Below are 23,812 nucleotides of genomic sequence, written 5' to 3' on the forward strand. Positions count from 1 at the left end.
TTCTATAATAGTCAAGCTTCTAGTCATGTCAGTTAGGTTTTCTAGATATATATTTCATTTAGATAGGTATTCTTCAAATCTTTCAGAGACTTTCAGAATATGGCATTTAAAATGTTTTAAGAACTTAGGACTTTTCATGACAATGAGATACATCTGCTCCTGGCAGCACCAATGTACTTCAAGAGGAAGATGGGCATCAAGAGGCTCTTAGGGAGTTTGCTAGCTATTTGAACAAGAAACTGCTCATCCCTGAATTGCTTAATGGTATGCAGTGTGAGATGGACATGCAGGACCCACAGAAAAATGACTTCTGAATTTGCCTAAAGGTGAGACAGTCCTTCAGGGTTCCTGCTTCATGAAAGAGTCTGCAAGACATTCTGAAGACACAGAAGAAAGGGTGACTGACAAACTGCCAATATAGGCAGAACTGTCTTTGAAATTCCCTGCTTCATGGGAAAGTCTGACAGATACTATGGGCCTGTAGGCTGAAGATGGATGCTCCAACAATACAGAAGAACTTTGGGTGGCTGTCCATGATGTGAGATGTCAATTCTAGAGTTTTGGAAGTTGTTTGCAATGCACTTCCTGTTTATTTAGGTAATATTATATCCTTCTGGAGTCTTTGATGAAGTTGAAGAATAGAAAGTTATAATTATTGTTTTCCTTAGTTATGATAAAAGATAAACTAGATATAAATATTGCAATTGTAATTCTTACTTGATACCTGTTTTGTTATATGTAATTTTACTATGTTAAAGTTAAAACCTTCCTTTTATTTAAACAGAAAAGAGAAAATTGTGTAGGAAGTACTTCTGTATATGTGTTGCTTTTACTGGTTAATAAATAAAGGCCAATGGCTTAACAGAGTAAAGCCAGGTGGGAAATCCAAACAGAGATGTAGAAAGAGAAAGTAGACAGAGTCAGGGAGGTAGCATGTAGTCGCAGCAAGAAACAGATGTGCTAGAACCATGCTGGAACCTTGCCAGTAAATCACGAGCTTTGTAGGAAAATATAAAATAACAGAAATGGGTTAATTTAAAATGTAAGACTAGCTAGTGATTGGTCAAGCAGTGTTTTAATTAATACAGTTTTGTGTAATTATTTCAGGTCTGAGAAGCTGGGAATATGAATAAGTTTAAAAGCAGAATAAATTACAAAATATGAATAAGCTTTAAAGCAGGATAAATTACTACTAAAATATATTTCTATAAACTCCAGAACCCAGATAGATTCATCAGCAAATTGTATCAAATAGTTAAAGTAAAGTTAACAATAATCCTACATAAACTGTTTCAAAAACATGAGGAGGAAATATACCACAGTCTGTTCTACAAAGTCACTATCACCCTGATACTAAAATCAAATGAAATGCTCAATGAGACTACAAGATTTTATGAAACAGTCCTCATAGTTTCAGCAATCAAAAACCAATGTCACAGGAAAAGACATATGGGGCAGTGAGACGGCTCAGGAGGTAAGGCACTTCCCCCCAAGGCTGGCAAACTGAATTCAATTTCCATATAATTGAAGGAGACCAACTCCTTTACGTTGTCCTCTGACCTTCAAACACAGGTCACAGAATTCATGTACATCCCTCCCCACCCCCAGATATACAAATAATAAATCAATAAATGTTTTTTTATACAAAGCAAAGGGCATTACATCATAATCAACTGAAGTGCAAGGCTATTTCAAAATTTAAAACCAATCAATATAAAGCATATCAATATAATAAACAAGACTAAATGATCATTTCCATAGACATAGGAAAACAATTTGGCAGAAATCCAACACTCTTCACAGTGAAAACACTCAAAACAGAACAGAAGGAATCATTTTCAGTCAGATTAAGAACATCTTTAAAATCACAGCATTGTGTTGAATAGTCAAAATTGGAGACATGCCCTATCCCCTAAAATAGCACAACACAAAGCCGTTTGCTATAATCAATATTGATGAGGAAGTTCTAAATGAAGCAACTTGCAAGAAAAACTTGCATTCATACCAGAAACAAAACCATGCAGCTAACTTTGGGAGTCATACTTTGCATGGAAAATGCTAAAGAATAACCCCAAAGAGAGCTAAGAAATAAATTATGCAAGTGAAAGGTATGATATCAATATGGAAATGTTAATAGCATGTCTATAAACAAACAATAAACAATCTAAACTTAGCTAAATTAAATTCTTTCATTTAAAACAGAACTAAAAGGATATATAGGAAGAAACAATAGAACTACAAAACATATTCAGAAACCTACAAGGCAACATGAAGATAAATTAGTCTTAAACAAATGTGAAGCTACTTAATGTTTATTGAGTAAAGAATTAATAAGGGGCAAAACTGATCTACAGATTCAGTTCACTACTATTTTAAAAGTCCAATGTACTTTTAGTTGAAATTGATACTGATTATAAAATTAATGTGGATTTGAATGGGACCCAGAGTAGCAACAAAAAAAATCTTAAACAGAACAAAATTGAAGGCTTCACATTTAATCACTGAAAGACTCACTATAAGGTAATAACAATTCAAATATCAAAGCTGTTGGCATAAGAAACAGAAATGCAGACTAATGAACCAGAATGGGGAGCCTATCACTAACCCCACAGCCAAATAACAGTGGCAAGACCGACTTCAACAACACAATAGCCATACACTAAAGAATCACAAGCAAAAAGTAAGTCAGAATGGATTATAGTGAAAACTATAAGACTCTTAAAAATAAACAAACGGATAAACTAAGACTATCAAAGTTTAAAATGTACTTTTCAAAAAACTTAAAAAGTAAAAATATAATTGACAGAATGGTAGAAAATGTTAGTAAGTCATATTACATTTAATAAGCTTCCAACAGTCAGGATACTATGTGGTATTATATACAGTATTAATGCAAAAGAAAAAACTCCACAACTCAACAAAAGCAATAATTAAGAGCCAGATATGGTCTCAAATAGGCATTCCTAAAAAAAGATTAGATAGATAGATAGATAGATAGATAGATAGATAGATAGATAAGATAAGATATATATGAGAAGAGCACCTCATTAGTGATTAGAAACTCAAAACCACAATAAGCTATCATTTCACACACAAGTAGGATGGTGATAATAAAAACACATTGACAGTACCAAGGGTTGGTGTGCATGTTAAGAAGTCTGGACTTCATACATTGCTGCTATGAAGGGAAACAAGGAAGGCCCTCTGGAAAGTATTTTATAGACTGAACATATCACTGATATGGTATCATATCATTATGATTATAAATTATTCTCCTAAAATAAACTTAAGAGAATTCAAAACATACATTAATATACAAAAGAACATTATCCAACTATAAGAAGGAATGAAGTATTTATACAATCTCAACAGTATCACAAAAAGAAAATGCAAAGGCCATATAATGTGTAGTTTTACTTAAGGCCAGAACAGCAACTACCAATCAGAAAGTATTAGCAGTGTCCAGGGGCCAGGAATACTTGCTTAATGAACACAGGAGCTTTTTTTACAATATGATGATGGTGTGAAATTGAGTTCTGCTGGCTGTCAACCTTGTCAACAAACTGAAAAAACATTAAAGAAGGCATTTCATGACAAATAAAATTAACTGAATAAAATCCCAAAAATGTTGCAGCTGTTGTGTCTCATGTAAATACTCTGAAAACATATATCCAAAATCTTTATGGTGTTTAAATCTCAAATGAAATTATCTTTGCATATTTAACCTTCCTACATTTAATATCATAGTGAGAAGTGCATCTGTTACAAGGAAAAGCACTACAGGAAACTTTAGTTAACTTTTAGAAATAACTTTTCTTTGCACACAGAATTAGACTTGAATGTCTCCAGCTCTACAGAGAAACAACTTTAATTCAACTCCACAGAATTAAATGGACTTCGGAAACCAGAGTTAACTGGGAAGCACTAGTCTTTTCAACAGACTAATAATTGTAGATGGACGATAGTAACATTCTATTACTGAAAAGCTATTCATGAGTACCGGGAAAATGTGATGATCCAACTATTTTCAGTGAATCTTGAGCCAAGCGAAAACTTCTTGGCAATCGAGCCAAATATCCAACTATGAAAAACAAAAAGAAAACAAATGATCTTCTAACTCTGTCTTGTAAAAATTCCAAAATATTAAAACAAGAGTATCTTGCCTCCACTGCAAAGAGTATAAACCAGTCTCCTATGACATGTTTCCTACCGCTCTGCATATTCTATAAAGAATTTAATATACTTACCCCTGTTATAAATCTGAACCCAGTCTTACTGTGTCTACTTACAATACTCTCCCACCTTAAAGGGCCCAAATCAAATTCTTCTCCTGTCCTCATTACTCAGCTATCATAGAAAATAACTGGCATGTCTCTTTTAACAATATACAATGGAATGCAGTTAATCATACACGTACACCATTTTTCTTGGTACAAACTCCATTGATGGAAGCACTAGTGTTTAAGTCAAGAACCATTTATCAAGAACCATTTGCAAGCACCTCACCTTTAACATGGAAACTATTAAAACTGTAACTATGAAAAACATCTTGACAGTCTTTCTTCATTGTTGGATGAGCATATATATTATGGCATGATGCTGGGGACAAAATGAATGGGGAAGGCTATGCAATGACTGTAAAGCATTAACCCCAAAGAGCCTTGGCAGCAAGCAAGTAAAAGGGGAGATCATGGCATTGAAGGCTGGGGCAGAGCTTATTGAAAATTCTGCCACACCCTGAAATCGAGAAAGTTACTTTAAACCACCAGTTGGAGGGGTTCGTCTGCAATGAGATTGACAGTAACTCCAACCTTACTGGTTTATTGTAGGAGCTGTGAAGTGCTATATAAATATCAGCCTTTACTACTCACAGTTTATATGCTAAGATACTAATTGCTTATGCTATTTTTGATAGTCCTTATTGGAGAAAAGGAAAGCCAGGAAACATTTTAAAACAAAAACACAAACTTTCATTACCAGGTATAAGGTCAACAGCCATATTCAAATGTATCTTCCTTAGGCAGTAAAATGAAAGACAATTCTTTATTCTCACAGAACTACCTTTGCACTAAACAACTGGTCTTTATAATATATAAGGAGTAATTGTCATACCCCCACTCCCATCGTGTCCCAGTATGCCTTCTGTTGCTGTGATAAACACTATGCCCCAAATCAGCATGGGACAGCGTGCAGAGAGGGTTTATTTCACCTTTCAGGTATACACTGACAATGTATACATTGTCCAGGAAAGGCAAGGCAAGGATTCAAGTTCAAATCTGGCATAAGGAAGTGAAGTAGAAGCATGGAGGAACACTACTTGCTGACTTCCTTCCTCTGGCTTGTTCAGCCTGCTTTCTTACACAGCCCAGGACAACCTGCCCAGGGATGGCACCACCCCCAGAGAACTTGTCCGTCTCACATCAAAAGTAATTTTAAAAAAATATTTCTCAGACATGCTCACAGGTCAATCGGGTAGAAACAAATCTTCAATTGAGGGTTCCTATCCCCAAGTGCCTATAGTTTGTGTCAAGTTAAACTAACAAGCACACCCCTTTTCTTTCTTTACTCAGCCCTATTCCTTTCTTCACATTCCTCCTACGTTTGTATCCTTGGTTCTCCCTTATATGAACAAATTTTAACTTCTGACAAGTGTTATCTTTAGTACGTTGCCTTAGGATCTATGGGACAGAGCTTATTAGTAGTAAGGCTACACCTTAAAACACACACAAATTACAACCACAGCCTTCTACTTTAAAAAAGACAAATCTGGTAAACTTTCCTTTCTTTCTCCAGCATATATTTTTGAACTGTGAGGAGGGTTTTCACTTTAAATCCCAAAACCCCAGCGACACCCTGCATTTTACATCGAGAACCAACAGAGGGCGCTCCACCACCAAAGATGTTTTAAAAGCTCACTGTGGTGACAGCACAGGTCCAGCACAACACAACACTGTAGATGGTCGCTCTGAAACACAAGGTGGGCGGTGACCCACGAACTGAAGTTTATGAAGGCACTTTTCATTGAAAGCTTCACATCTGAACAATCTCCTGCAGCTACGCCTCATTCGCATTCGCATTCCCATCACGATCTTTCCTATCGTTCTCTTTCAGACTCGGACACGAACCAAGGCTCCCCGGTGCAGGAGCAGCCACAGGAAGGGCCCGCTAGGTGGGACGGGGACGGGGTCACGTGACTCGGGCCCAACGCAATTCTCGTGAGGAGCCGCGGCCGCCGGAGCGCCCTCCGTGCGGCGCCGAGCCTCACCTGCAGGGGGCGCCCGCAGCAAGGAGGAGAGCAGGACGGCGGCCACCGACAGCGCCGAGAGCGCGGAGCCCGCAGCCCCGGCCCGCCGCCGGCCCCGCGGAGCCCGGCCCGGGGCCAAGGCCTCCATCCACACGCCGCCGCCGGCCGAGCCTCGGCGCCGAAGGTCGTTACCTGGCGCGCGCCCACCCGCCGCCGGAAGTTGGCGGACGGCGGGCCGGAAGGACGGACCGACGGACACGCCGCCGCTTCCGCTCGGACCGTCTGCGGGAGATGTGCTAGCTTGGGAGCTGTCTTGGGAACGCACGGGAGGCCTTTGAGGCCACCGCACCCCTGAGGGAACCCGCCAGAACCGAAGTGGCTTGTCAGAGATTCCAAAGCTAGGAGAAGAATCTTGTGCCCCAGAGTTCTAACCTTGGCCTTTCTCTGGTGTCTGTGGTAGAAAGGAAAACCCTTCTGACTACCCTGGCAGTGTACTGAGTTTCAGCCTTTGGGTGCCTACTCATGACTGCAGATCCTGAGAACTAATGACAAGGCACGTATAGGTCTCATAAAGTAACCGACTATAGTAATGCCAACAACTTGTACATTCTCAATATGTGGAACTTCGTGGAAGCGAGATGCAGTGAACACCTAGGAGGGATTAAAGGTTTCGCCTAAAACAGATGACATGATGGGGAAACAAAGGAAATGACCCTAGATAAAATTGATTCAGCTTGGAAGATCATCTTTCAGAACCTGAATCCGGGAAAACATACCAAACCAGCTAAGAGGAGGCGACTTATAGTGACAGTGTATTTTAAGGCGAAAGAGAATCATACTCCACCCTTCTGCCTTTGGACGCATTTAATGATAGTCGAGCTGTGATAGAAATAAATCTTAAATATTTTGAACAACTAAAAACAGTCTGGCTTCACTTTAATATGAAGAAATGAGCGGTATGGGGTGAATTAAAAACTCTCTGACTTAATGTTTTGGATATACTGTGTCCAGGACCTCATGCTGAAAGACTTAACCATTTATTTTCAATTTTACCTCTTGTTTAGTAGTATAGCTCAAAATTTCAAACATCATCAAAGGTGGGCGTGGCCACTGCTTATACAAACTTCTTTACAGTTGATCTGACTTATCCGTTCTGTTCCTGAATATTGTACAAGCTTGCTTTGGTTTTGTTTGTTTGCTTGCTTGATTCATTTAAGGAAGGTGCGGGGTTTTTATCCCTCAAATTCTAATACTTCAATTTAGTTGCAGTTTTCACACACCAAATTGTCTATTTAAAAACAGCTCTTAAATGGGCTGGTACACTTATCATTTAAAACAGATTTTTTTTTTATGTTGCCATTTACTGAAATAACATAAAAACCCTCATTGCTTTTCCTCTGGACATTGTGGTGTCCTTAAGAAAACTGAGGATAATTTTAATCATAAAAGGATGCACCTTTACTATTGCCTATAGTTTCTGAATTACTTTCCTTGAAAATGAGTATAATGCATGTTCATTGTTGCAGTGTGTTTAAATTAAACATACCAATTTTTATCACATATCAGCTAAATACTTAGTTCTAGTTTGTATGTCACAGAGAGAGACTGTATATGTGGTATATTCACACGATCAACTTCAGTATATTCTTTAAGTGATTATCTTACCCACAAAACATAAACATGAAAAATACATATTTGTACCTATATGTAAATATATATGATATTAGTTTCATGAGTATTGGATAAAAATGTAATAGAAATATTACTAGCACTTTTGGGGGATGATTCTTAAGAAATGCATTATGAGTCACATAATAAGTAGTTCTATGAGTTGTGGTTCTACCTGTTGCCAAGCAACAAAGGCTCTTTTTTTTTATTCTGCCCTGTTTCTGTACTTCCCTATCTCTCAGCAGGAAAAAAAATACCTTGAGATTTAAAAAATACTAACATTTAGAAAATTGAATTAATGACTTTATGCTAGATTAATCTTAATCTCCCATTATTGGAAATATGGGCTCTTAATACCTAAAGAAAAAAATAATTATCAAAAGAATCTAATTTGCAATCCTTAAAAATGATGAGAAATTCCATGGATATGGAGGTTAAGAACAAATCCGGAAAGATAAGTATTCCTAAAAGGTTCAGCTTCTCAGGATCAAGGACTATCGAGCATCCAGATTACCCACACTACTGTGATCTCTTACAGAAAATGAACATGCCCTTTGTGAAAGGAATCGAAGACAGACATAACTATGGCAGATTTGAAAGGAAAGGCAACCCTGTATTTTTAAAATTTCATCCTTATCCCCCTTCAGTGCTGCCGGATTACCATTTCCACTACCCTTATCCCCCACCCTATGGGAAGGAGTATCCACTGTTTCCACTTCGTGATGATGTGCCCTTAGGTGATCCCTGCTCAGGATTCCTGAGTCCTGGTGCTGATGCTGATTTAAAGCCGGGCGTTGGCAGAACCATACCAAACCTGGTGAGTTTCAGTGATGTGAAACCTCAAAACCGAGTTCCGAGGCCAGACAAAGGATTTCAAACAACAATCAAAAGGCAAACGATACTTTCAGAAGAACTGCAACAGAGCAGAAGATGGAATTCCAAGGAAGTGCCAGACATTGCCATCAGGGCAAAACTTGGCGGTAAGGAAAGTAACATAGCCTTGAGATGTCTCTTATGTGAGGTAAAGGAGCATGAACTGGAGCTTTTCAGAATTTTGGCAGTTATAGTAGCATAAATTAAAACCAGACAAATTATTTTAAGTTAGATTTTAAGAAGGTTTTATTAAAATGATACAAATCTGCTTATACAAACAAAATTTTGATTAAAAACCAAATACGATTTGTACTGATCAACAGCAAACATAAGTCCAGATATAGTTTTATAGATAGCCTTATTTTACCAGAAGAGGATTTATGTATCACTTCCATAATTTTATAACAAGCTTCTCTCTTTATTTCTCTCCCTTATAAACAATCTGCTGAGGGAAAAGAGTGAGGTTTCAGGGACTGAAATGAAATGTGAAAGAAGATATAAGTAAATTGGGTAAGAACGGGAACTAAAGAGAAGCAAACCCTCCATAAATAGCCTTATGCTTCCGAAGGCTGAATTAATGGTACTGCTGTCATCTGTGCTAGGATTCTCTGGACACATTTGTAGTGAGAAATATCTTCAAAGGAAAACCACAACAACCACGTCCTGTGTAGGGAAGTGTGCATGGTAGGCAGGGAGGGAGGGATAGAAGATTAGCATCTTTGACTGTGGGAAAAGGAAAAGGTCAAACCTGTGGCAGAGGTGCTTGGCCTGCTGTGGTGTCCAAAACTGCAGGACACTTCCACAGTTCATCTTCAGCTTTCATCCCAAACCTTAGATGATGAAGGAAGACAATATATGAAGGAGGGCAAGGCCCCCCATGCACAGTAAAGATGCATACGTTTTGACATTCCTCTCAGAGAAATAGTGAAGTTACTAAGTACCGAGCAAGAAAAAGAAATCGAAATGGAAAAGAGCAGTCAGAATGACTCCAGCCTCGCCTTCCAACCACTTTTAAGGTGGAAGAGAGGAACTGAAGAGGCGTAAACATGGGGAAGAGTAGTACTTTTTGCATATCACTCCACTTATGGTCTTCAAGGTGAGCTTAAGGGAATGCCTGAGTTACAGAATTCCTATGTAGCGTACTAATGAGGTCAGCATATTTTGAGTTGGTTATCTGAAAATTCTATCTGGGAAAATAAGTTACTGATCAGCAAACAAATTTGTTTCAACAAAAAAACTATGTTTGTTACTAGAAATCAAAACAGGAGCGTGGGTTCATTCTTTATTAATATTCCAACATATAATAGCTTATTACTAATAATACATCATTAAAAAGATAAAGTCATTTTTAGATGCATATGATATTTATACCAGGAAAGCACAAAACTGCAGTCCAATATAATTTCAAAGGGAACATTGTTGATCAGTTCTTTGTTTTTGTTTGTTTTTTTTTTTGGTGGGGGGACAGGGTTTCTCTGTGTATCTCTGGAAGTCCTGGAACTCATTCTATAGACCAGACTGACTTCTAATTCAGAGATCCACCTGCCTCTACATCCCAAGTGCTAGAATTAAAGGCGTGTGCCACTGCTGCCTGTCTGTTCTTGAAACTAGTTCTTACCCTGAATTCTTAAAATATCATTAAAAATGACTTTAGGGTGAAGAAGTACTTATTAAAGGCCCTAAATTACCAAGATTGTTTTGATAAACATGGTACCAACACTTAGAATGAAATTGAGGTCTTATCTGAGCTGTACATTCTACTGCCTAATTCAGAACAGAACCTGAGAGTTTAGACTCCAAGATCAGGACACTCTGAGCTTCAATCCTAAGTTATGCGGTCCAGGGCCACATAGAATTCTCTATCTACCTGTATTTCTTTGCTTATAAACTAAGGAGAGTGGTACATAGCATGTTGATAGTCACTATTTTATATGAAGAAGATCCCAGTACTGTCTAATATTATCACTTTTTTGTTCCTGGATGGCTCTTTTTATACTCTACCAGGCAATGGTTCTAAACCCAGTCTAATTATGCCTGAGCTCTCTCCTAGACTCTCCCTTTCATTGCAGCAGACGGCTTGGTTTTCCTTGCCATAGCTAAAATGAGTTTGTCTATTGTCACCTGCTTTCCTTCACTTTGGACTCCAGCTGATGTCAGTATTTAAACCCTCTGTGTGTCTTTCCATCTTTCCATCTTCCTAAGGTAACTACCTTACCTTTGACATCTATAAAAATATATACATAAGACTGGCTACACATGTATGTCAGTTATGGAGGGTGAGAAATCAAAAGTAAAGCAGTCTGGAGATTTGCCTCTTCATAAAGCTTTCCGGACTTGTAAAAAGCCGCCTACTCCCCTTGACCCTTGGATGGCAGAAAGAAATGGAGCTTCAATGAGTCGTCATTTTTATTATGAAAGTAATATAAGCAATAATGTTATGTGTACTAATCAGTGGTTCATAAACATGTTGAACACTTAAACTGCATGCCACAAACTTGACTCACTCTTTGCTGTTCTTTAACTTCTTCTTTCAATGGTGATAACAGTAAAGATAAAGAAAACCCAGCTTAGAATGGTCACAACAACTCCATCTGAATAAGAAATATATTCAATATTGGAACCCAGAATAAGCTGGGAATGGGGTGTCCGAGTGGAATTCGGAGATGACCACTGAACACCTGGGCTGTACAAACCACCTCTCGCAATCTTTCCTTTGCCCACATCTCTGTCCACATAGCTCCCAAATACTAACGTCTGGATCCAAGATTTGTACAGTGCCTTAATTCATAAAGCAAGACTCTGATTAGAGGACAAAGAAGATGCTTCTGTCCCCAGAGCATTGCAGGACTGTCTATGGAAGCTATTAGAGTCACCCCAGCACTGTCACTTCTGTTAGTCACCTGAGGAACTCATGGGGACTCCTGAAAGTTTTAAACTCTCTAAAACACTCCAAAGAAATCCATCTACAAGTTAAGCCCCAGGATCTCCCATGCTGACACGTTCTTCTCCGGCTCTTCCGCCATTCCCTTCCTGACTCGGTACAATAGCTCTAACTCTCCACTCTGTAGTTTCCTCGCACTCTGCTTTCACAGACCTGGCTCCTACAGTGCATGCTATTTCCCTGCCTGGAACAACTGCTTTTCATCCACTTCCCCTTTTTCAAAAATTTAAGTCCTATTTAATTTTCAAGATTAGATCAGTTGTCATCTTCAGGAAGATGTTCCTAACTCCTGACAATCTGGTTGGACTAGATAACCCTTTTCTGCAACCTCACAGAACTCTGGTCTCCATTATTGTTACAGTTGCCTCATAGTGGTTTCAGTACTCATGTACATGAAGTTTCTGCTCGTTCATCAGCACCTCAGAACCAAGTTCTGCTTTTCATTTGGATGTGCCCATTAGTTTCTACTTACAGAACAGCAAATACTTTGAAGGCTATAACTTTGCTAAATATATTATATGGTTAGTGTCTTAAGATTTCTAGTATATAATTAGATGGGTTGTCTGCATAGTATCCATTGTTGCTTTTTGCTACGACCATCCATCGTATGTGTACACACACACACACACACACACACACAAATCCCTAGTATTCAACAGCCCTCTTACAATAGCAAATTAAACAATCAAGTAATTCTCTCACCTGTTGTAATTTACTTAGGATATAAATCTCAGATATATTGTGTCTTTGGAGCAGTTCACATTGTAGATATCATCCTTACAGACTTCTCTGAAAGATTCAGGAAATTAATTAAAAATTCATTACAAAATGCCTAATACAATATAAAATATAGCTCTCTAGTGGGGCAATGTTGGGGGTTTTGTTTGGTCAGCTTTTTGAAATGGCTATTTTATTGTCTTGATTCCTTCATGTCCTGAGTTGGACAACTTAGCCTATGTATTAATTGGTTATATGATTTCTTTCTATTCTATCTAAAAAAAAAAACTAAATGAGAAGTTACAGGAATTCCATTTGGACACACATAGTGTTAGATGGAGATTGATGTAGGCGATGAGGAAATAGAAGTTGGTGGGCATCTCCAGAAGTAGAAGTGTACTTTAGTCGGAACAGCTGAAGCACCTCAGCCTCTGCAGAATGGGAGCTTGTATGCGTGCAGTGTGTGGATCTTGAGGCTTTAGAGGACAAAATAAGAGTGGGGGTACATTAGAGATAGAAGACTCAATCTGGAAGTGGAGATACCAACGGGTTTGGTATGTGGCCCTCCTTATCAGAATTTTGCACAGGTTTTATCAGTCAAGTCAACTGTCATGTCTAGAGTTTTTCCGGGCACCTGAGGCTTTTAGTTCATGAACCCTTCATTCTCAACCCTTAGAACAGATAAAAAGAAGGAGGTGAATTTTGTCTCTTTGGGTACTTACTGCAGAAAGGGGGATGAGGAGCTAGGATCTTTCACCAGGCTCTAAGGGAGAATAGATTGGGTTGGTATTATAGAGCAGAGGAGAATTTTAACTTGATCAGCTATGAGGCATCTTTCTACCACCTTCACGCACTCCTAGAGAAACCTCTACAAAGTTTGAGAGCTGAAAAAGGGTGACTTGGTTACAGAATGAAGCTGAGAGATTGCCCAGAAGGGTGGAGGAGGAGGATTAGCAATGGGAAACACAGAGATGAGTCAGTGAGGGGAGGTGGGTGTCAATATATAGAGGACCCAGTGTAGTGGGGGAGAGATTTATATTGTGTCTCAAAGGACTGTAGTATTTGGCAGGAGTGAGTTAGGGCAGAATAAGAAGGGTGCTAGCAGAGTTGATAAATTTGAGAAGAGCATTATCTTGTCATTCAGGATTTAAGAAAGAGTCTGGGGTCATAAGAGGCTGGAAAAATCAAGCAGGATCAAGGGGATAATATTTGATTAGAGTCAGGCGATTAGAGAGTGGAAACACACGCCTATAATCCCAGCACTTGGGAGTCAGAGGCAGGTCGATCTCTGTGAGTTTAAGGCCAACCTGGTCTACAAGAGCTAGTTCCAGGATAGGCTCCAAAGCTACAGAGAGACCCTGTCTCGAAAAACAAAACAAAAAAATATTTAATTAGAAGTATATGGTTATGCATATCTTATCCATGTGTCTTGTTCTTAAAAGCAGATGTAGACATTTTTAAATTTAAGAAACTTGTATTAATTGGTCCAAGAAAGATTCGGGACTATTAACCATTATTATGATTCATTTTAGTTTTCCTATGAACAAAATTAAGTTGAGCCAAGTTAACAACTTTAATTTCCATGAGCACTTACTTAGAAGTCAATTTGTTACTAAATACAGAATGTTACAAAGCACATGTGGACAGTCTATATGGACATAATCATAAATAAAACATGCTTTAAAATCAATATGTTGAACGTTTCTGTTTTGTTGTGATTATGGTTTTATAACTTTTGTTGTTAAAGGAAAACCTTAAAGCATATTGTTAGATCAGGAAGAAACAAAAACAGATACATGTCAATGGGACAGTAAGGGGGGAGTGTTTTTTGCAGTTAGGGGAAAACAAGCCTGAAGATGTGTCACAAAAGCAGCAGACAGTGTGACCTGGCAGAGACTATTGCAGTGGCTCCTCACTGGCAGGAGCTGGTCTAGCACTTGACCATTTGTCCTTTGAGTCTCTTTAGGGACTGTGACTCTCAAGAGTGTTAGCTCCCTGTGCTAATATGCCAGTATTGGAGGCAGCAGGCCAGGAAAGCATTTAGATTCTCCTTTGAAGCCAATCATTGTATTGTGCAAAACTATCGAAAATGAAACAAACAAAAACATTAAAATTATAAAATAAACATTTTAGAGGTTTGATGTTCTCCTTAGTCTAATATAAAGGGGTGTGCTGTCCCAGGGAACTCAATGGGACTATGAAGTTTTATGGGTGCCACCATTTTAGTTTGTGTCATGTGGTAATGTTTAAGCAAAATGGTGGCGAAGTCACATGACATTTGCCTTTATGATATCATTAGCAAAGATGGAAGCCCAGATGCTTGGTTGCTTCCATCTTGATAAACTCCCTAGCTAAGATGGCAGTAAACCATGGTTGTTTTTCTCTGCTCAAGTGAAGTCAGTCACATGGTAAAGTGAGCCCATCCTCCACTGTGGCACAAGTCCCTGTGGAACCCATCATTTTGAAGATCAAATGTGGATTGTTATGCTCTTTTCTTTAAAAATGCAGTAGTTAGGTAGGTTAGTATGGATATAAGAGAAAATGGTACCTACGATCTAGGCAAATTGGCCCAAAGTAGCTAAATAAAGAAAAAGGGGGAGGAATCTCATGGTCCCAGCTGTTTCATCTACTGAAGTTGTCTAAATCAGTGAGAATTTGGAGGCAGAGTACTTCCAAGGGTGGTCATTGTCTAAGTGACAGGACCAGGTATGAATTCAAAGCTCACATGCAAGACAGTACATCTAGATTTGTAACTAATATGAACCTTTAAAACTGTTATTTTTTTAAGTATAAATGTTGTAGTACTTTGAATGTAATTGCCTCTATAAGTTCAAAGGGAGAGACACTATTAGGAGGTGAGACTTGGTTGGAGAAGGAATGGCCTTGTTGGAGGAAGTGTGTCACTGTGGGGGCAGACTTTGAGTTTTCTCATGCCCAAGATAATGTCCAGTGTCTGAGTCCACTTCCTGTTGCCTTCTGATCAAGATGGAGCCAGCACCATGTCTGCCTGCATGCTGTCATGCTCCCCGCCATGATGATCATAGACTCTGAAACTCATAAACTCTGAAACTATAAGCAAGTTACCCTAATTGAATGTTTTCCTTATAAGAGTTGCTGTGGTATGGTGTCTCTTCACAGTTATAGAAACCCTAAGACAAATGTTTAGACAAATCTGTGCAATAGACAGAGCTGTTATAAAAAAAAAAAAAAACACGGAAAATAACAGGAGTCTGCTAAACACAAAGAAGTCGTAGTTTAAGCAACAGAAAATTAAGCTAAGAACAACTGGTAACAGTGGATGACTTAGATTATGCTTCTCTAAACTGCAAGAAATGGTTACATAGAAGCTTTCTCTAACACTACTATCTACTGCATGGTATTTAGAATAAGACAGATCCATAGCAGACCAAAGAAGGAAGCTGAATGTTACCAGTCATGTGTTTGAATGGTTTGCCTCCAGTACACTTCAATGGCTTAGTCCCCATAAAAGGGTTAGATATGACTCCACTATACCAAATAAGCTTTATAAAGGTACAAGAATGTTTGTTTCCACGAGTTTTACAGCAGAGCATTTCACCTAGAAACCCACATAACCTATCTCTGGGATAAATAAATCGCTATTATTTATTTTAAACTTAAAACGTGTACTAGGACTGAGAAACGGTCTTGGATCAAGTATTCTGCTTGGCTAGTACTGTATATGCATAAGTTGTGGTTTGTATCTTCTATGGCTATGATAGCTGTAGCTCAAAGTGAACATTGGTTTTACTATAGATGCAGATATCCACAAATTCCATGTAACATGCTCAGACTCTAGGTCTTCGTACTAACACAATTTAAAGTTTGTAAGGTTTGGTCAGCACACACGCCTCTGAATTCATTTGATGTACACAGTCAATATAGGAATTGGAAAAATGACCAACTAGTTCAGAGCACTAAATTGAGTCCAGAACTGTGGAAAATTATGACCCAAATATTTTAGTTAGTAATCTTAGCATGCGTTTCATGCAATTTGGAAAACATCAAACTAAACCTACAATTTCCAGAAGTCTTGTTACAGTTTAATGCACATTAACTAAATGTTTCTAACAGAAGAAACATATCTGTATATTTTACCTGAAATGCGTGAATTTTTGGTTTCCAGGTTGGACAAGCCCAGTGAAAGCTGCTCCGTTACCAGTTCACGAACACAAAAGAAGCTTAATGAGTCGCATACACACATTTGATGAGGAGGCAACAAGTAAAGTAAGATTTCCTTAGCAGGTAGTAAGATACACTAAAGTTTGCTTACGTCATCATCCCTGTGTTTGGTATCTTCTTTCCCAGGGGAAAAAATAGCTACTATTCACTAAGTGCATCTCCTTTTCAGCTTTAAAACAAATAAAACCTTTTTATTAGTTTACATAGTACCAAAATGTGTAAATAGCATAACAGCAGCCTTAAAATACTTCATCTGAGGAGAACTGCTTTCCACATAGGAAGCACCCTTACCATATCCCAGTATGGCGCACGTACCTTGGTTTCCTATTCCATGAAAGGGGAGTCCTCAGATTGAAGACTTCAAAATCCTATCAATATTATGTTAATATAAATATCTTTATTTTACTTAGCTTCATAAGGAAAGCATTCCATTCCATGCATGAATTATAATTTAATTATCCTTTCTTAAGATGTAGGTCAGTTTCAATTTTGTATGGCCCATGTCATCATGCTAAGTAAAATAAACCAGTCTCAAATAATAATAATTACATGTCTTGTTTCACACAATGTGTGTGTGTATGTGTGTATGTGTGTGCGTGTGTGAAAACTGAGAAATTATTGAATTCTAGGTCTTGGCAAAGACCATAATTTTCATGAATTCTAAATTAAAAAAAACTATAAAAGCAGAAAAAGAGTAGCTCCAAAGTGAGAAACACAGTTCATAGGTCTTTGATGGTGCTGCAGAAAATTAGATATGGTTAAAGAGATAATTTGATAGGAATAAATAAATCAGAAGAAGCTGTATGTCACAAAGCACAAATATACAAAAAGGTAAAACTAGATAAGAGTTGGGAATAGAAAAGAAAGTACATGTGCTTGCTAGAATCCCAGAAATAGAAGATAGAATAACACAGAAGCAATATATAAAACACAGTTGTTTATCTGTGTTTTTCTAGGGCTTTCTGGGGCACCTTTCACATTTTCTTCTGTGCATTAAATAGAAGATATGAGCAAAAGAACCAGAACGTGCACCATTGCTTCCAGCATCAGTCCTAACAGGAATGAGGGCAGAAGTTTCCAGGAGGGTCATAAGAAAAAAGTAGCAAACTTCTGAAGTTCACCGTTTTACACAGTGTGTAGTGATTGCGTTGTCTAAAGTCTAGAAAGCAGTAGCCATCTTTTGTCTTGACATATTGAATATGAAGAAATTCTAAGAGAATGTAAGATATTTGCAGTGCAGATATTTGTGGTGGTATTAAAGAATTTTATTGTGGGTACTACCAGTATCATGTAAGGATAAACATAAATATGACTCTTCTTCAGCTTCAGTGGAGCTGTCAAAAGTGCCGAAAAGACATCAGGAATAATGAGTCAGGCTCTCTGCTGATCCTTTCCTAAAACAAACAGAAGACTCCAGTAGATGTCATGAGGAGAATAATTTCAGAAAACTACACAGGTAATAAATCTGAGGACACAGACTTCAAAACATTTCATAAGGAAACTAGGACACATAGAATTTAGAAGTCACAGCTTGTAAATTCATAGTCAGGATGCAGAAGAAAATTTTGTCAGAAAAAAAAATTCAAATTCCAGTGAAAGTTCATCAGAATACCAGTGCCTTACCAAGATTATGAGCAACAAGAACATGTGTCCTCCACAGCACAGTGAGAAATGAACTTGGGGTACTCCCAGATTAAGTTTGAACTCACATTAAGACGCTGTTGTCTCCCTTATGAAGAACAATAAAGACAGACGGATGTCAATCTTTGAGGACTCTCATTGTTAGGAGGAGAAAACTGACATTTGATGGGTTTCCAATTCCACAAACTGGGAGCCATTTTCATATTTAAACTTCTCTGAGATTTATCTATAAGCCTCAGAACTAGTGCTGTGTTGAAAATATTCAATTTTAGAAAATAAAATAGATACAACTTGTCATACTTGTAATGTCATATAACATTAGCTTAAAGAGATGCAAATATTTTGTGTAAGGAATAGCATTTAATCTTGTCAAATTGTCTTAAATACAGTGATTATTTTACATTATCAAAAAGAGTTATACTTTGTCATATATACATAAAAGTACAATTTGATAATCTCTATAGTGTAATAAGGTGTGTTGTACTGTGCCCAAAGAAAGTATGGTAAGAAAAACTGGTTTTTTTTTGAAGCAATGATCTTACCATGTAGTATTGGCATATATAATATACTAGTATTGATTTGAAGGCTATAACTTATAATATGAGTTCTAGAACATTAACTATTAATTTGATAAGACAGTATTGAAAGAAGAAATTTCAGAGTAACAAAAGTTTATAGATAAAAACAAAATTTGCCTATAGACCAGTTTTTCTTACCATACTTTCTTTGGGCACAGTACAGCACACTTTATTACACTATAGAGATTATCAAATTGTAATTTTATGTATATAGGACTGGGACTGAACGAGGACGCGATCCAACCAGATTCTCTGAATGTGGCTGGATTCTCTGAATGTGACTGGCCCGGAGTCTTTCTGAAAAGCCATTGACAATGACACTGGGACTTGTTTCCTCTGCATATACTGGATTTTGCGGATCCAGTCTGTCTGGACACTAACCTTCCTGGACCTGAGGGAGGGGAGAGGAACTTGAACTTCCCACAGGACAGGAAATCCTGACTGCTCTTGGGGATGGAGAGGGAGGAGGAGAGGGAGTGGGGGGAGTGGGAGGGTGTTGGGGGAGGGGCAGAAATGGAAACTTTTATAATTTAATAAAATTACTTTCAAAAAAACAAAATAAAACAAAATTTGCTGGAATTTTGGTATTTAGTCATCTATAGAATTGACAGCATTTGAATAAATAAAATTGATGAGGTAAATATCAATGTACTAAAATTTTAATTTTATTTTTGTGTATGTGTTTGGAAGTGAGGGTGCAGATGCCTGTGGAATCCAGAACAGGGTGTCGATTCTGTGGAGCTGGAGTCACCTGATGTGTTGACATCAGTTAAGTTAGGATCCAAACTCTAACTCCAGTCCTCTGCAAAAGCAACACCTGGGTTTCTTTTTCTTTTTTTTTCTTTTTTTTTTTTTTTGCTTTTTTTATTGATTTTTATTGAACTCTACATTTTTATCTGCTCCTCTCCCTGCCTCTCCCCTCCCCGCTTCAGCCCTCCCCCAAGGTCCCCATGCTCCCAATTTACTCAGGAGATCTTGTCTTTTTCTACTTCCCATGTCAATTAGATTTATGTAAGTCTCTCTTAGTGTCCATCTCCATGGACCCAAGATTCATTTTATAAACGTTTAACCCATCAATCCAATCATTTAAAGAATAGGATAAAGTTGGGGCATATAAAAAGAACTCCATGCCATAACCTCCAGGGGAAAAGCAAAGCAAAATGCAATAGTGGTGCCTTGAAACAGCCCAAACAAGAGAATCCTTCTCCAAAGTCACAGCAATATTTATGTTCTTCCAAATATAACAGAAGGTAGGCAAGGCTGGAATCCCATCACTCCTGCCATCTGAGTCCCATTGTTATCACTACTTCATCACTAGACCACTTAGGATTCTATTACACTGAAATGCACTTTAGAATGTTAATAATTCAAGGCATTTTAGTCAAGATCACACAGTTTATCCTAAAGCAGACAAAAACTTAAAAAATATATATGTAAGGTATTCATTTGTCAGTAGAGAAGGAAATACTGCAATCAGAAATACAGGCATGAATGAAGAGCAAATTATAATGAGTGCGTGGTTAGTATAAATGAGTCTATCAAATAATAGTGACAACTTTGTGGAATTATTTTTTTTAGTTGGTTGGTTGGGTTTTTGTTTTTTTGTTCTTGTTGTTTTGTTTTGTTTTTTGTTTTTCCAGACAGGGTTTATGTCTAGGACTATCCTAGGAGTAACTCTGTAGACCAGGCTAACCTTGAACTCACAGAGATCTGCCTGCCTCTGCCTCCTGAGTGCTAGGATTAAAGGTGTGTGGGGCCACTGCCTGCTGCGGGAGTATCTTCCGCTGCTTCAGCCAATAGTCGCTGAAGCACGAGCCCACAGTGCTGCGGGAGCACCTTCCTCTCCGTCAGCCAATAGCCTCTGAAATACCAGCCCACTGGGGCGTGGTATATTTCTCTTTTAAAAAGAGCCACAGATCTCGACTCGGGCCTCTTGGTTCCGGCGCTTGGTCCCGGCTCCTGCTCCCTGCTCCTGCTCCAGCGACTAGGCTCCCTTCCTGACGGTTTATGATGTATGTAAGTTTTACCCCCCAAAATAAATAACCCCTTAAAACATAACTGGTGTGGGATTGATTTGCTGTTAATTGCCTAGCTAACTTTGTGGAGTTTTGAACATATATATTTTGAAGGAAAATAAAAATTGAATAATTTAGTCTGAAAGAAGGTCAGAAGTTAAATGTAGTTAAATGTGGAAGTGCTTTTCATCTTTCCTGAGGGAAGAGTAAAAGCAATAGTTATACTTAATCCTCAAAAATATGTGCTCATAAGCAAGGGGAGTCAAGATGATGAGAAAACGCACAGAGACAGCTGGCCTGAGCTTGCAGGAGCTCACAGACTCTAGACCAACAGCATGGGACCGAACTAGGGCCCTCTGCTTGCCCGTGACAGTTGTGTGACTTGGTCTGTTTGTAAGACTCCTGGCAGTAGGACCAGGATCTATCCCTGGTGCATGAGATGGATTTTCGAAGCCCATTCCCTATGATATGATGCCTTGTTCAAGCCTTGATACAGGGGGGAAGGGCTTGGTCCTACCTCAACTTGATGTATCAGGCTTTGTTGATTCCCCATGGGAGGCCTTACCCTTTCTGAGGAGTGCACAGGAGGTGGGATAGGGATGAGACGGGGGGGGGGGGGGGGGAGGGATGAGGGAGGAGGAATTGTGATTAGTATGTAAAATGAATAAAGCTTTTAAAATAAAAAAGAATGTGTTCACATTGCATTTTGTAGATTAAACAGTAGAAATAAGATAGACAAACAACAAAATTTATTGAATATCAGGAACTCAGACCAAAAAAAAATAAAAAGACTATAACAAAGGCATGTAAATCATAGGGAACTCATGAGGCAGTAGTTTCAAACTCAGAGTCAGCAATTACTTTCTATGTAAAATGTTAATGTTGTACTTAAAAGACAGATTGCTTGAATGCATGGATCTAAAACACCTGCTTACTCTGCTAGGAACAGAAACTCGCAAATAAGATTTTAAGCATTATGAAAAATAATGCACACATATACCTCTTTCCATGAATATTTATACAAATTACTATAGATAATGTCTTAAAACAAGTCTCTAGAAATTACATTTTTAACTCATAAACTGCATAGTATATGAGCACAGAACAATTATAACAGAACAAAATACCCTTCCAAATTGTGTATTTAGAAACAATAAAATGTGTTCATGGATGAACCATCATTCAGAGGATTTACAACCATAAGAGAAGCTAAAATATGTTCAGAATGAAAATCAAAATGTTGTGGTCAAATGTTAGTTGGCAACTGAAATCAATGCTGGAAGACAGGACCTGTCTTTAAAGTGTATGTTAGAAGGTAAGAAAAACTGTCAATTCAAGAAATTAATAAATTACATCTCCAGGAAATTAGAAAGTGGGGAGAAATCAATTTATGAACAAAGCACAGGAAATAAAAAAACGGATATAGAAAACATACCTAAGATTATCCATGTTACAATTTGGTTCTTCACAAAACTAATTAGAGACCCTGCTACTCTGGGAACTCATTTCCCTGAACTGTCAGATTTGTGTGAAATTCAACCTTTTCATAGAAGCTTCTTCTAGAAGTGAGTAGGGGTTAATGCAGAAAGTCTTTACCATTAGAAGTACTGAGCACAGTGACTGTGAGTGCCTAGCGTTAGATGAGATCTATCACAACCCACTCCCACCAAGGCTCAGATGCAGTGGAGAGGAGAGCATGTAAGAGCCAGACAATGGGGAGAAATGCTCTGAGATGCTGCTGTCTGGGCCTTAGATGCCATGACACACTTTAACTCATAACAGCTGTGCTTACCCACACAAGACTGTGTTTACCCACACAAGACTGTAAAAGATCAAGGAAGTCAGTAATTCCAGCATGGAAGGGGAAGAGCTCTTAGGGTCCCACCCCTTTCTGGGGAGCTATTAGCAGTTGATAGTCACATACTAAAATTCTTCTATGAATCCTCTTGAACTAGGCCCCCACAGTTTAAATCACCCTCCACACCGCTCTCTTCCATGCTTCACTAGTATGGCCCATTACACCCCACTTAAAGTGTTCAAGTACTTTCTAATTCAAAGTCCCAAAGTCCGCATTCCTTCAAACAAAAGCATGGTCAGGCCTGTTACAGCAACAACTCGCTTCTGGCACCGACTTTTGTCTTAGGATTTCTTTTACTGTGAAGAGACACCATGACCATGGCAACTCATAAAGGAAAACATTTAATTGAGGCTGGGTCACAGTTCAGAGGTTTAGTCCATTATTATCTTGGTGGGTGCAGGCGGGCATGGTGCTGGAGAAGGAGCTATAAGTTGAACATCCAGATCTGTAGACAGCAGGAAGAGACTAAGACACTCTGGCCAGGTTTGAGCATCTGAGGCCTCAAAACTCATCCCCAGTGAAACTCTTCCTCCAAGGTCACACCTACTCCAAGAAGGCCACACCTCCGAATAATGCCATCACCTGTGGACCTATGGGGGTCATTTTATTCAAACAACCACAACACAATTTTAAAAATAAAGCCAAAGTGAAGACATCTTTAGAAAACCGTGCTGAAAGTATTGCCAGCAAACACGGAGAACAGTCACTAAAGAGGAGAAAGGAATGCACGGATAGGGATATGGTAAGAGACACAGGCACTATGGTTGTAGTGACCAAAATAAAACTTAACAAAGAGAAACAATCTTTAACTAAATCCAAAAGAAAAGAGAGCAGATGAAATAGATAATGAAATTAAATTTAAACTAAATAATGTTGATTACCTTGTTGAATGTGGCTTAATTTAATTAAATTAAAATCCAGAAGTTATGCTGAAAATGAGACCAAACTCTATGCTAACACTAAGAAAACTGAGTGAAATGTATATTTACGCTAAGGATGCTGACATAGGTGTCACACCAGGAAACAGCAAAAGGAGCAGAAGGAGCTAAGATGCCATCCAATAGATTTCATAAGAAA

At 38.3% G+C, this 23,812-nt stretch overlaps 2 protein-coding genes across 3 annotated transcripts in view; one reads left to right on the plus strand and one right to left on the minus strand.

Annotated features, from left to right (window-relative positions):
• The window catches only part of Zpbp (zona pellucida binding protein), a 136,504-nt gene extending 130,076 nt beyond the window's left edge, over nt 1–6,428 (minus strand). The window contains exons 1-2 of one of the 2 annotated variants that reach the window (XM_085692194.2): nt 6,266–6,428; nt 4,001–4,081 (exon numbers count right to left, since the gene is read on the minus strand). In XM_085692194.2, coding sequence (XP_085548320.1) covers nt 4,001–4,081; nt 6,266–6,392 — 208 coding nt within the window. In that variant the 5' untranslated portion in view covers nt 6,393–6,428. Of the gene's footprint in view, nt 1–4,000; nt 4,082–5,916; nt 6,121–6,265 lie in introns of those variants that run through there. The other variant, XM_085692195.2, reaches the window with a different exon arrangement.
• Nucleotides 6,429–8,105: 1,677 nt separating this feature from the next.
• The window catches only part of Spmip7 (sperm microtubule inner protein 7), a 46,210-nt gene continuing 30,503 nt past the window's right edge, over nt 8,106–23,812 (plus strand). The window contains exons 1-2 of the mRNA XM_048435425.3: nt 8,106–8,892; nt 16,588–16,688. Of these exons, the coding sequence (XP_048291382.2) occupies nt 8,319–8,892; nt 16,588–16,688 (675 nt within the window). The 5' untranslated portion in view covers nt 8,106–8,318. The remainder of the gene's footprint in view (nt 8,893–16,587; nt 16,689–23,812) is intronic.

This window comes from Myodes glareolus, chromosome 8 (assembly GCF_982192425.1).
Source record: "Myodes glareolus chromosome 8, mMyoGla1.1, whole genome shotgun sequence".
NCBI classification, from domain to species: Eukaryota; Metazoa; Chordata; class Mammalia; order Rodentia; family Cricetidae; genus Myodes; species Myodes glareolus.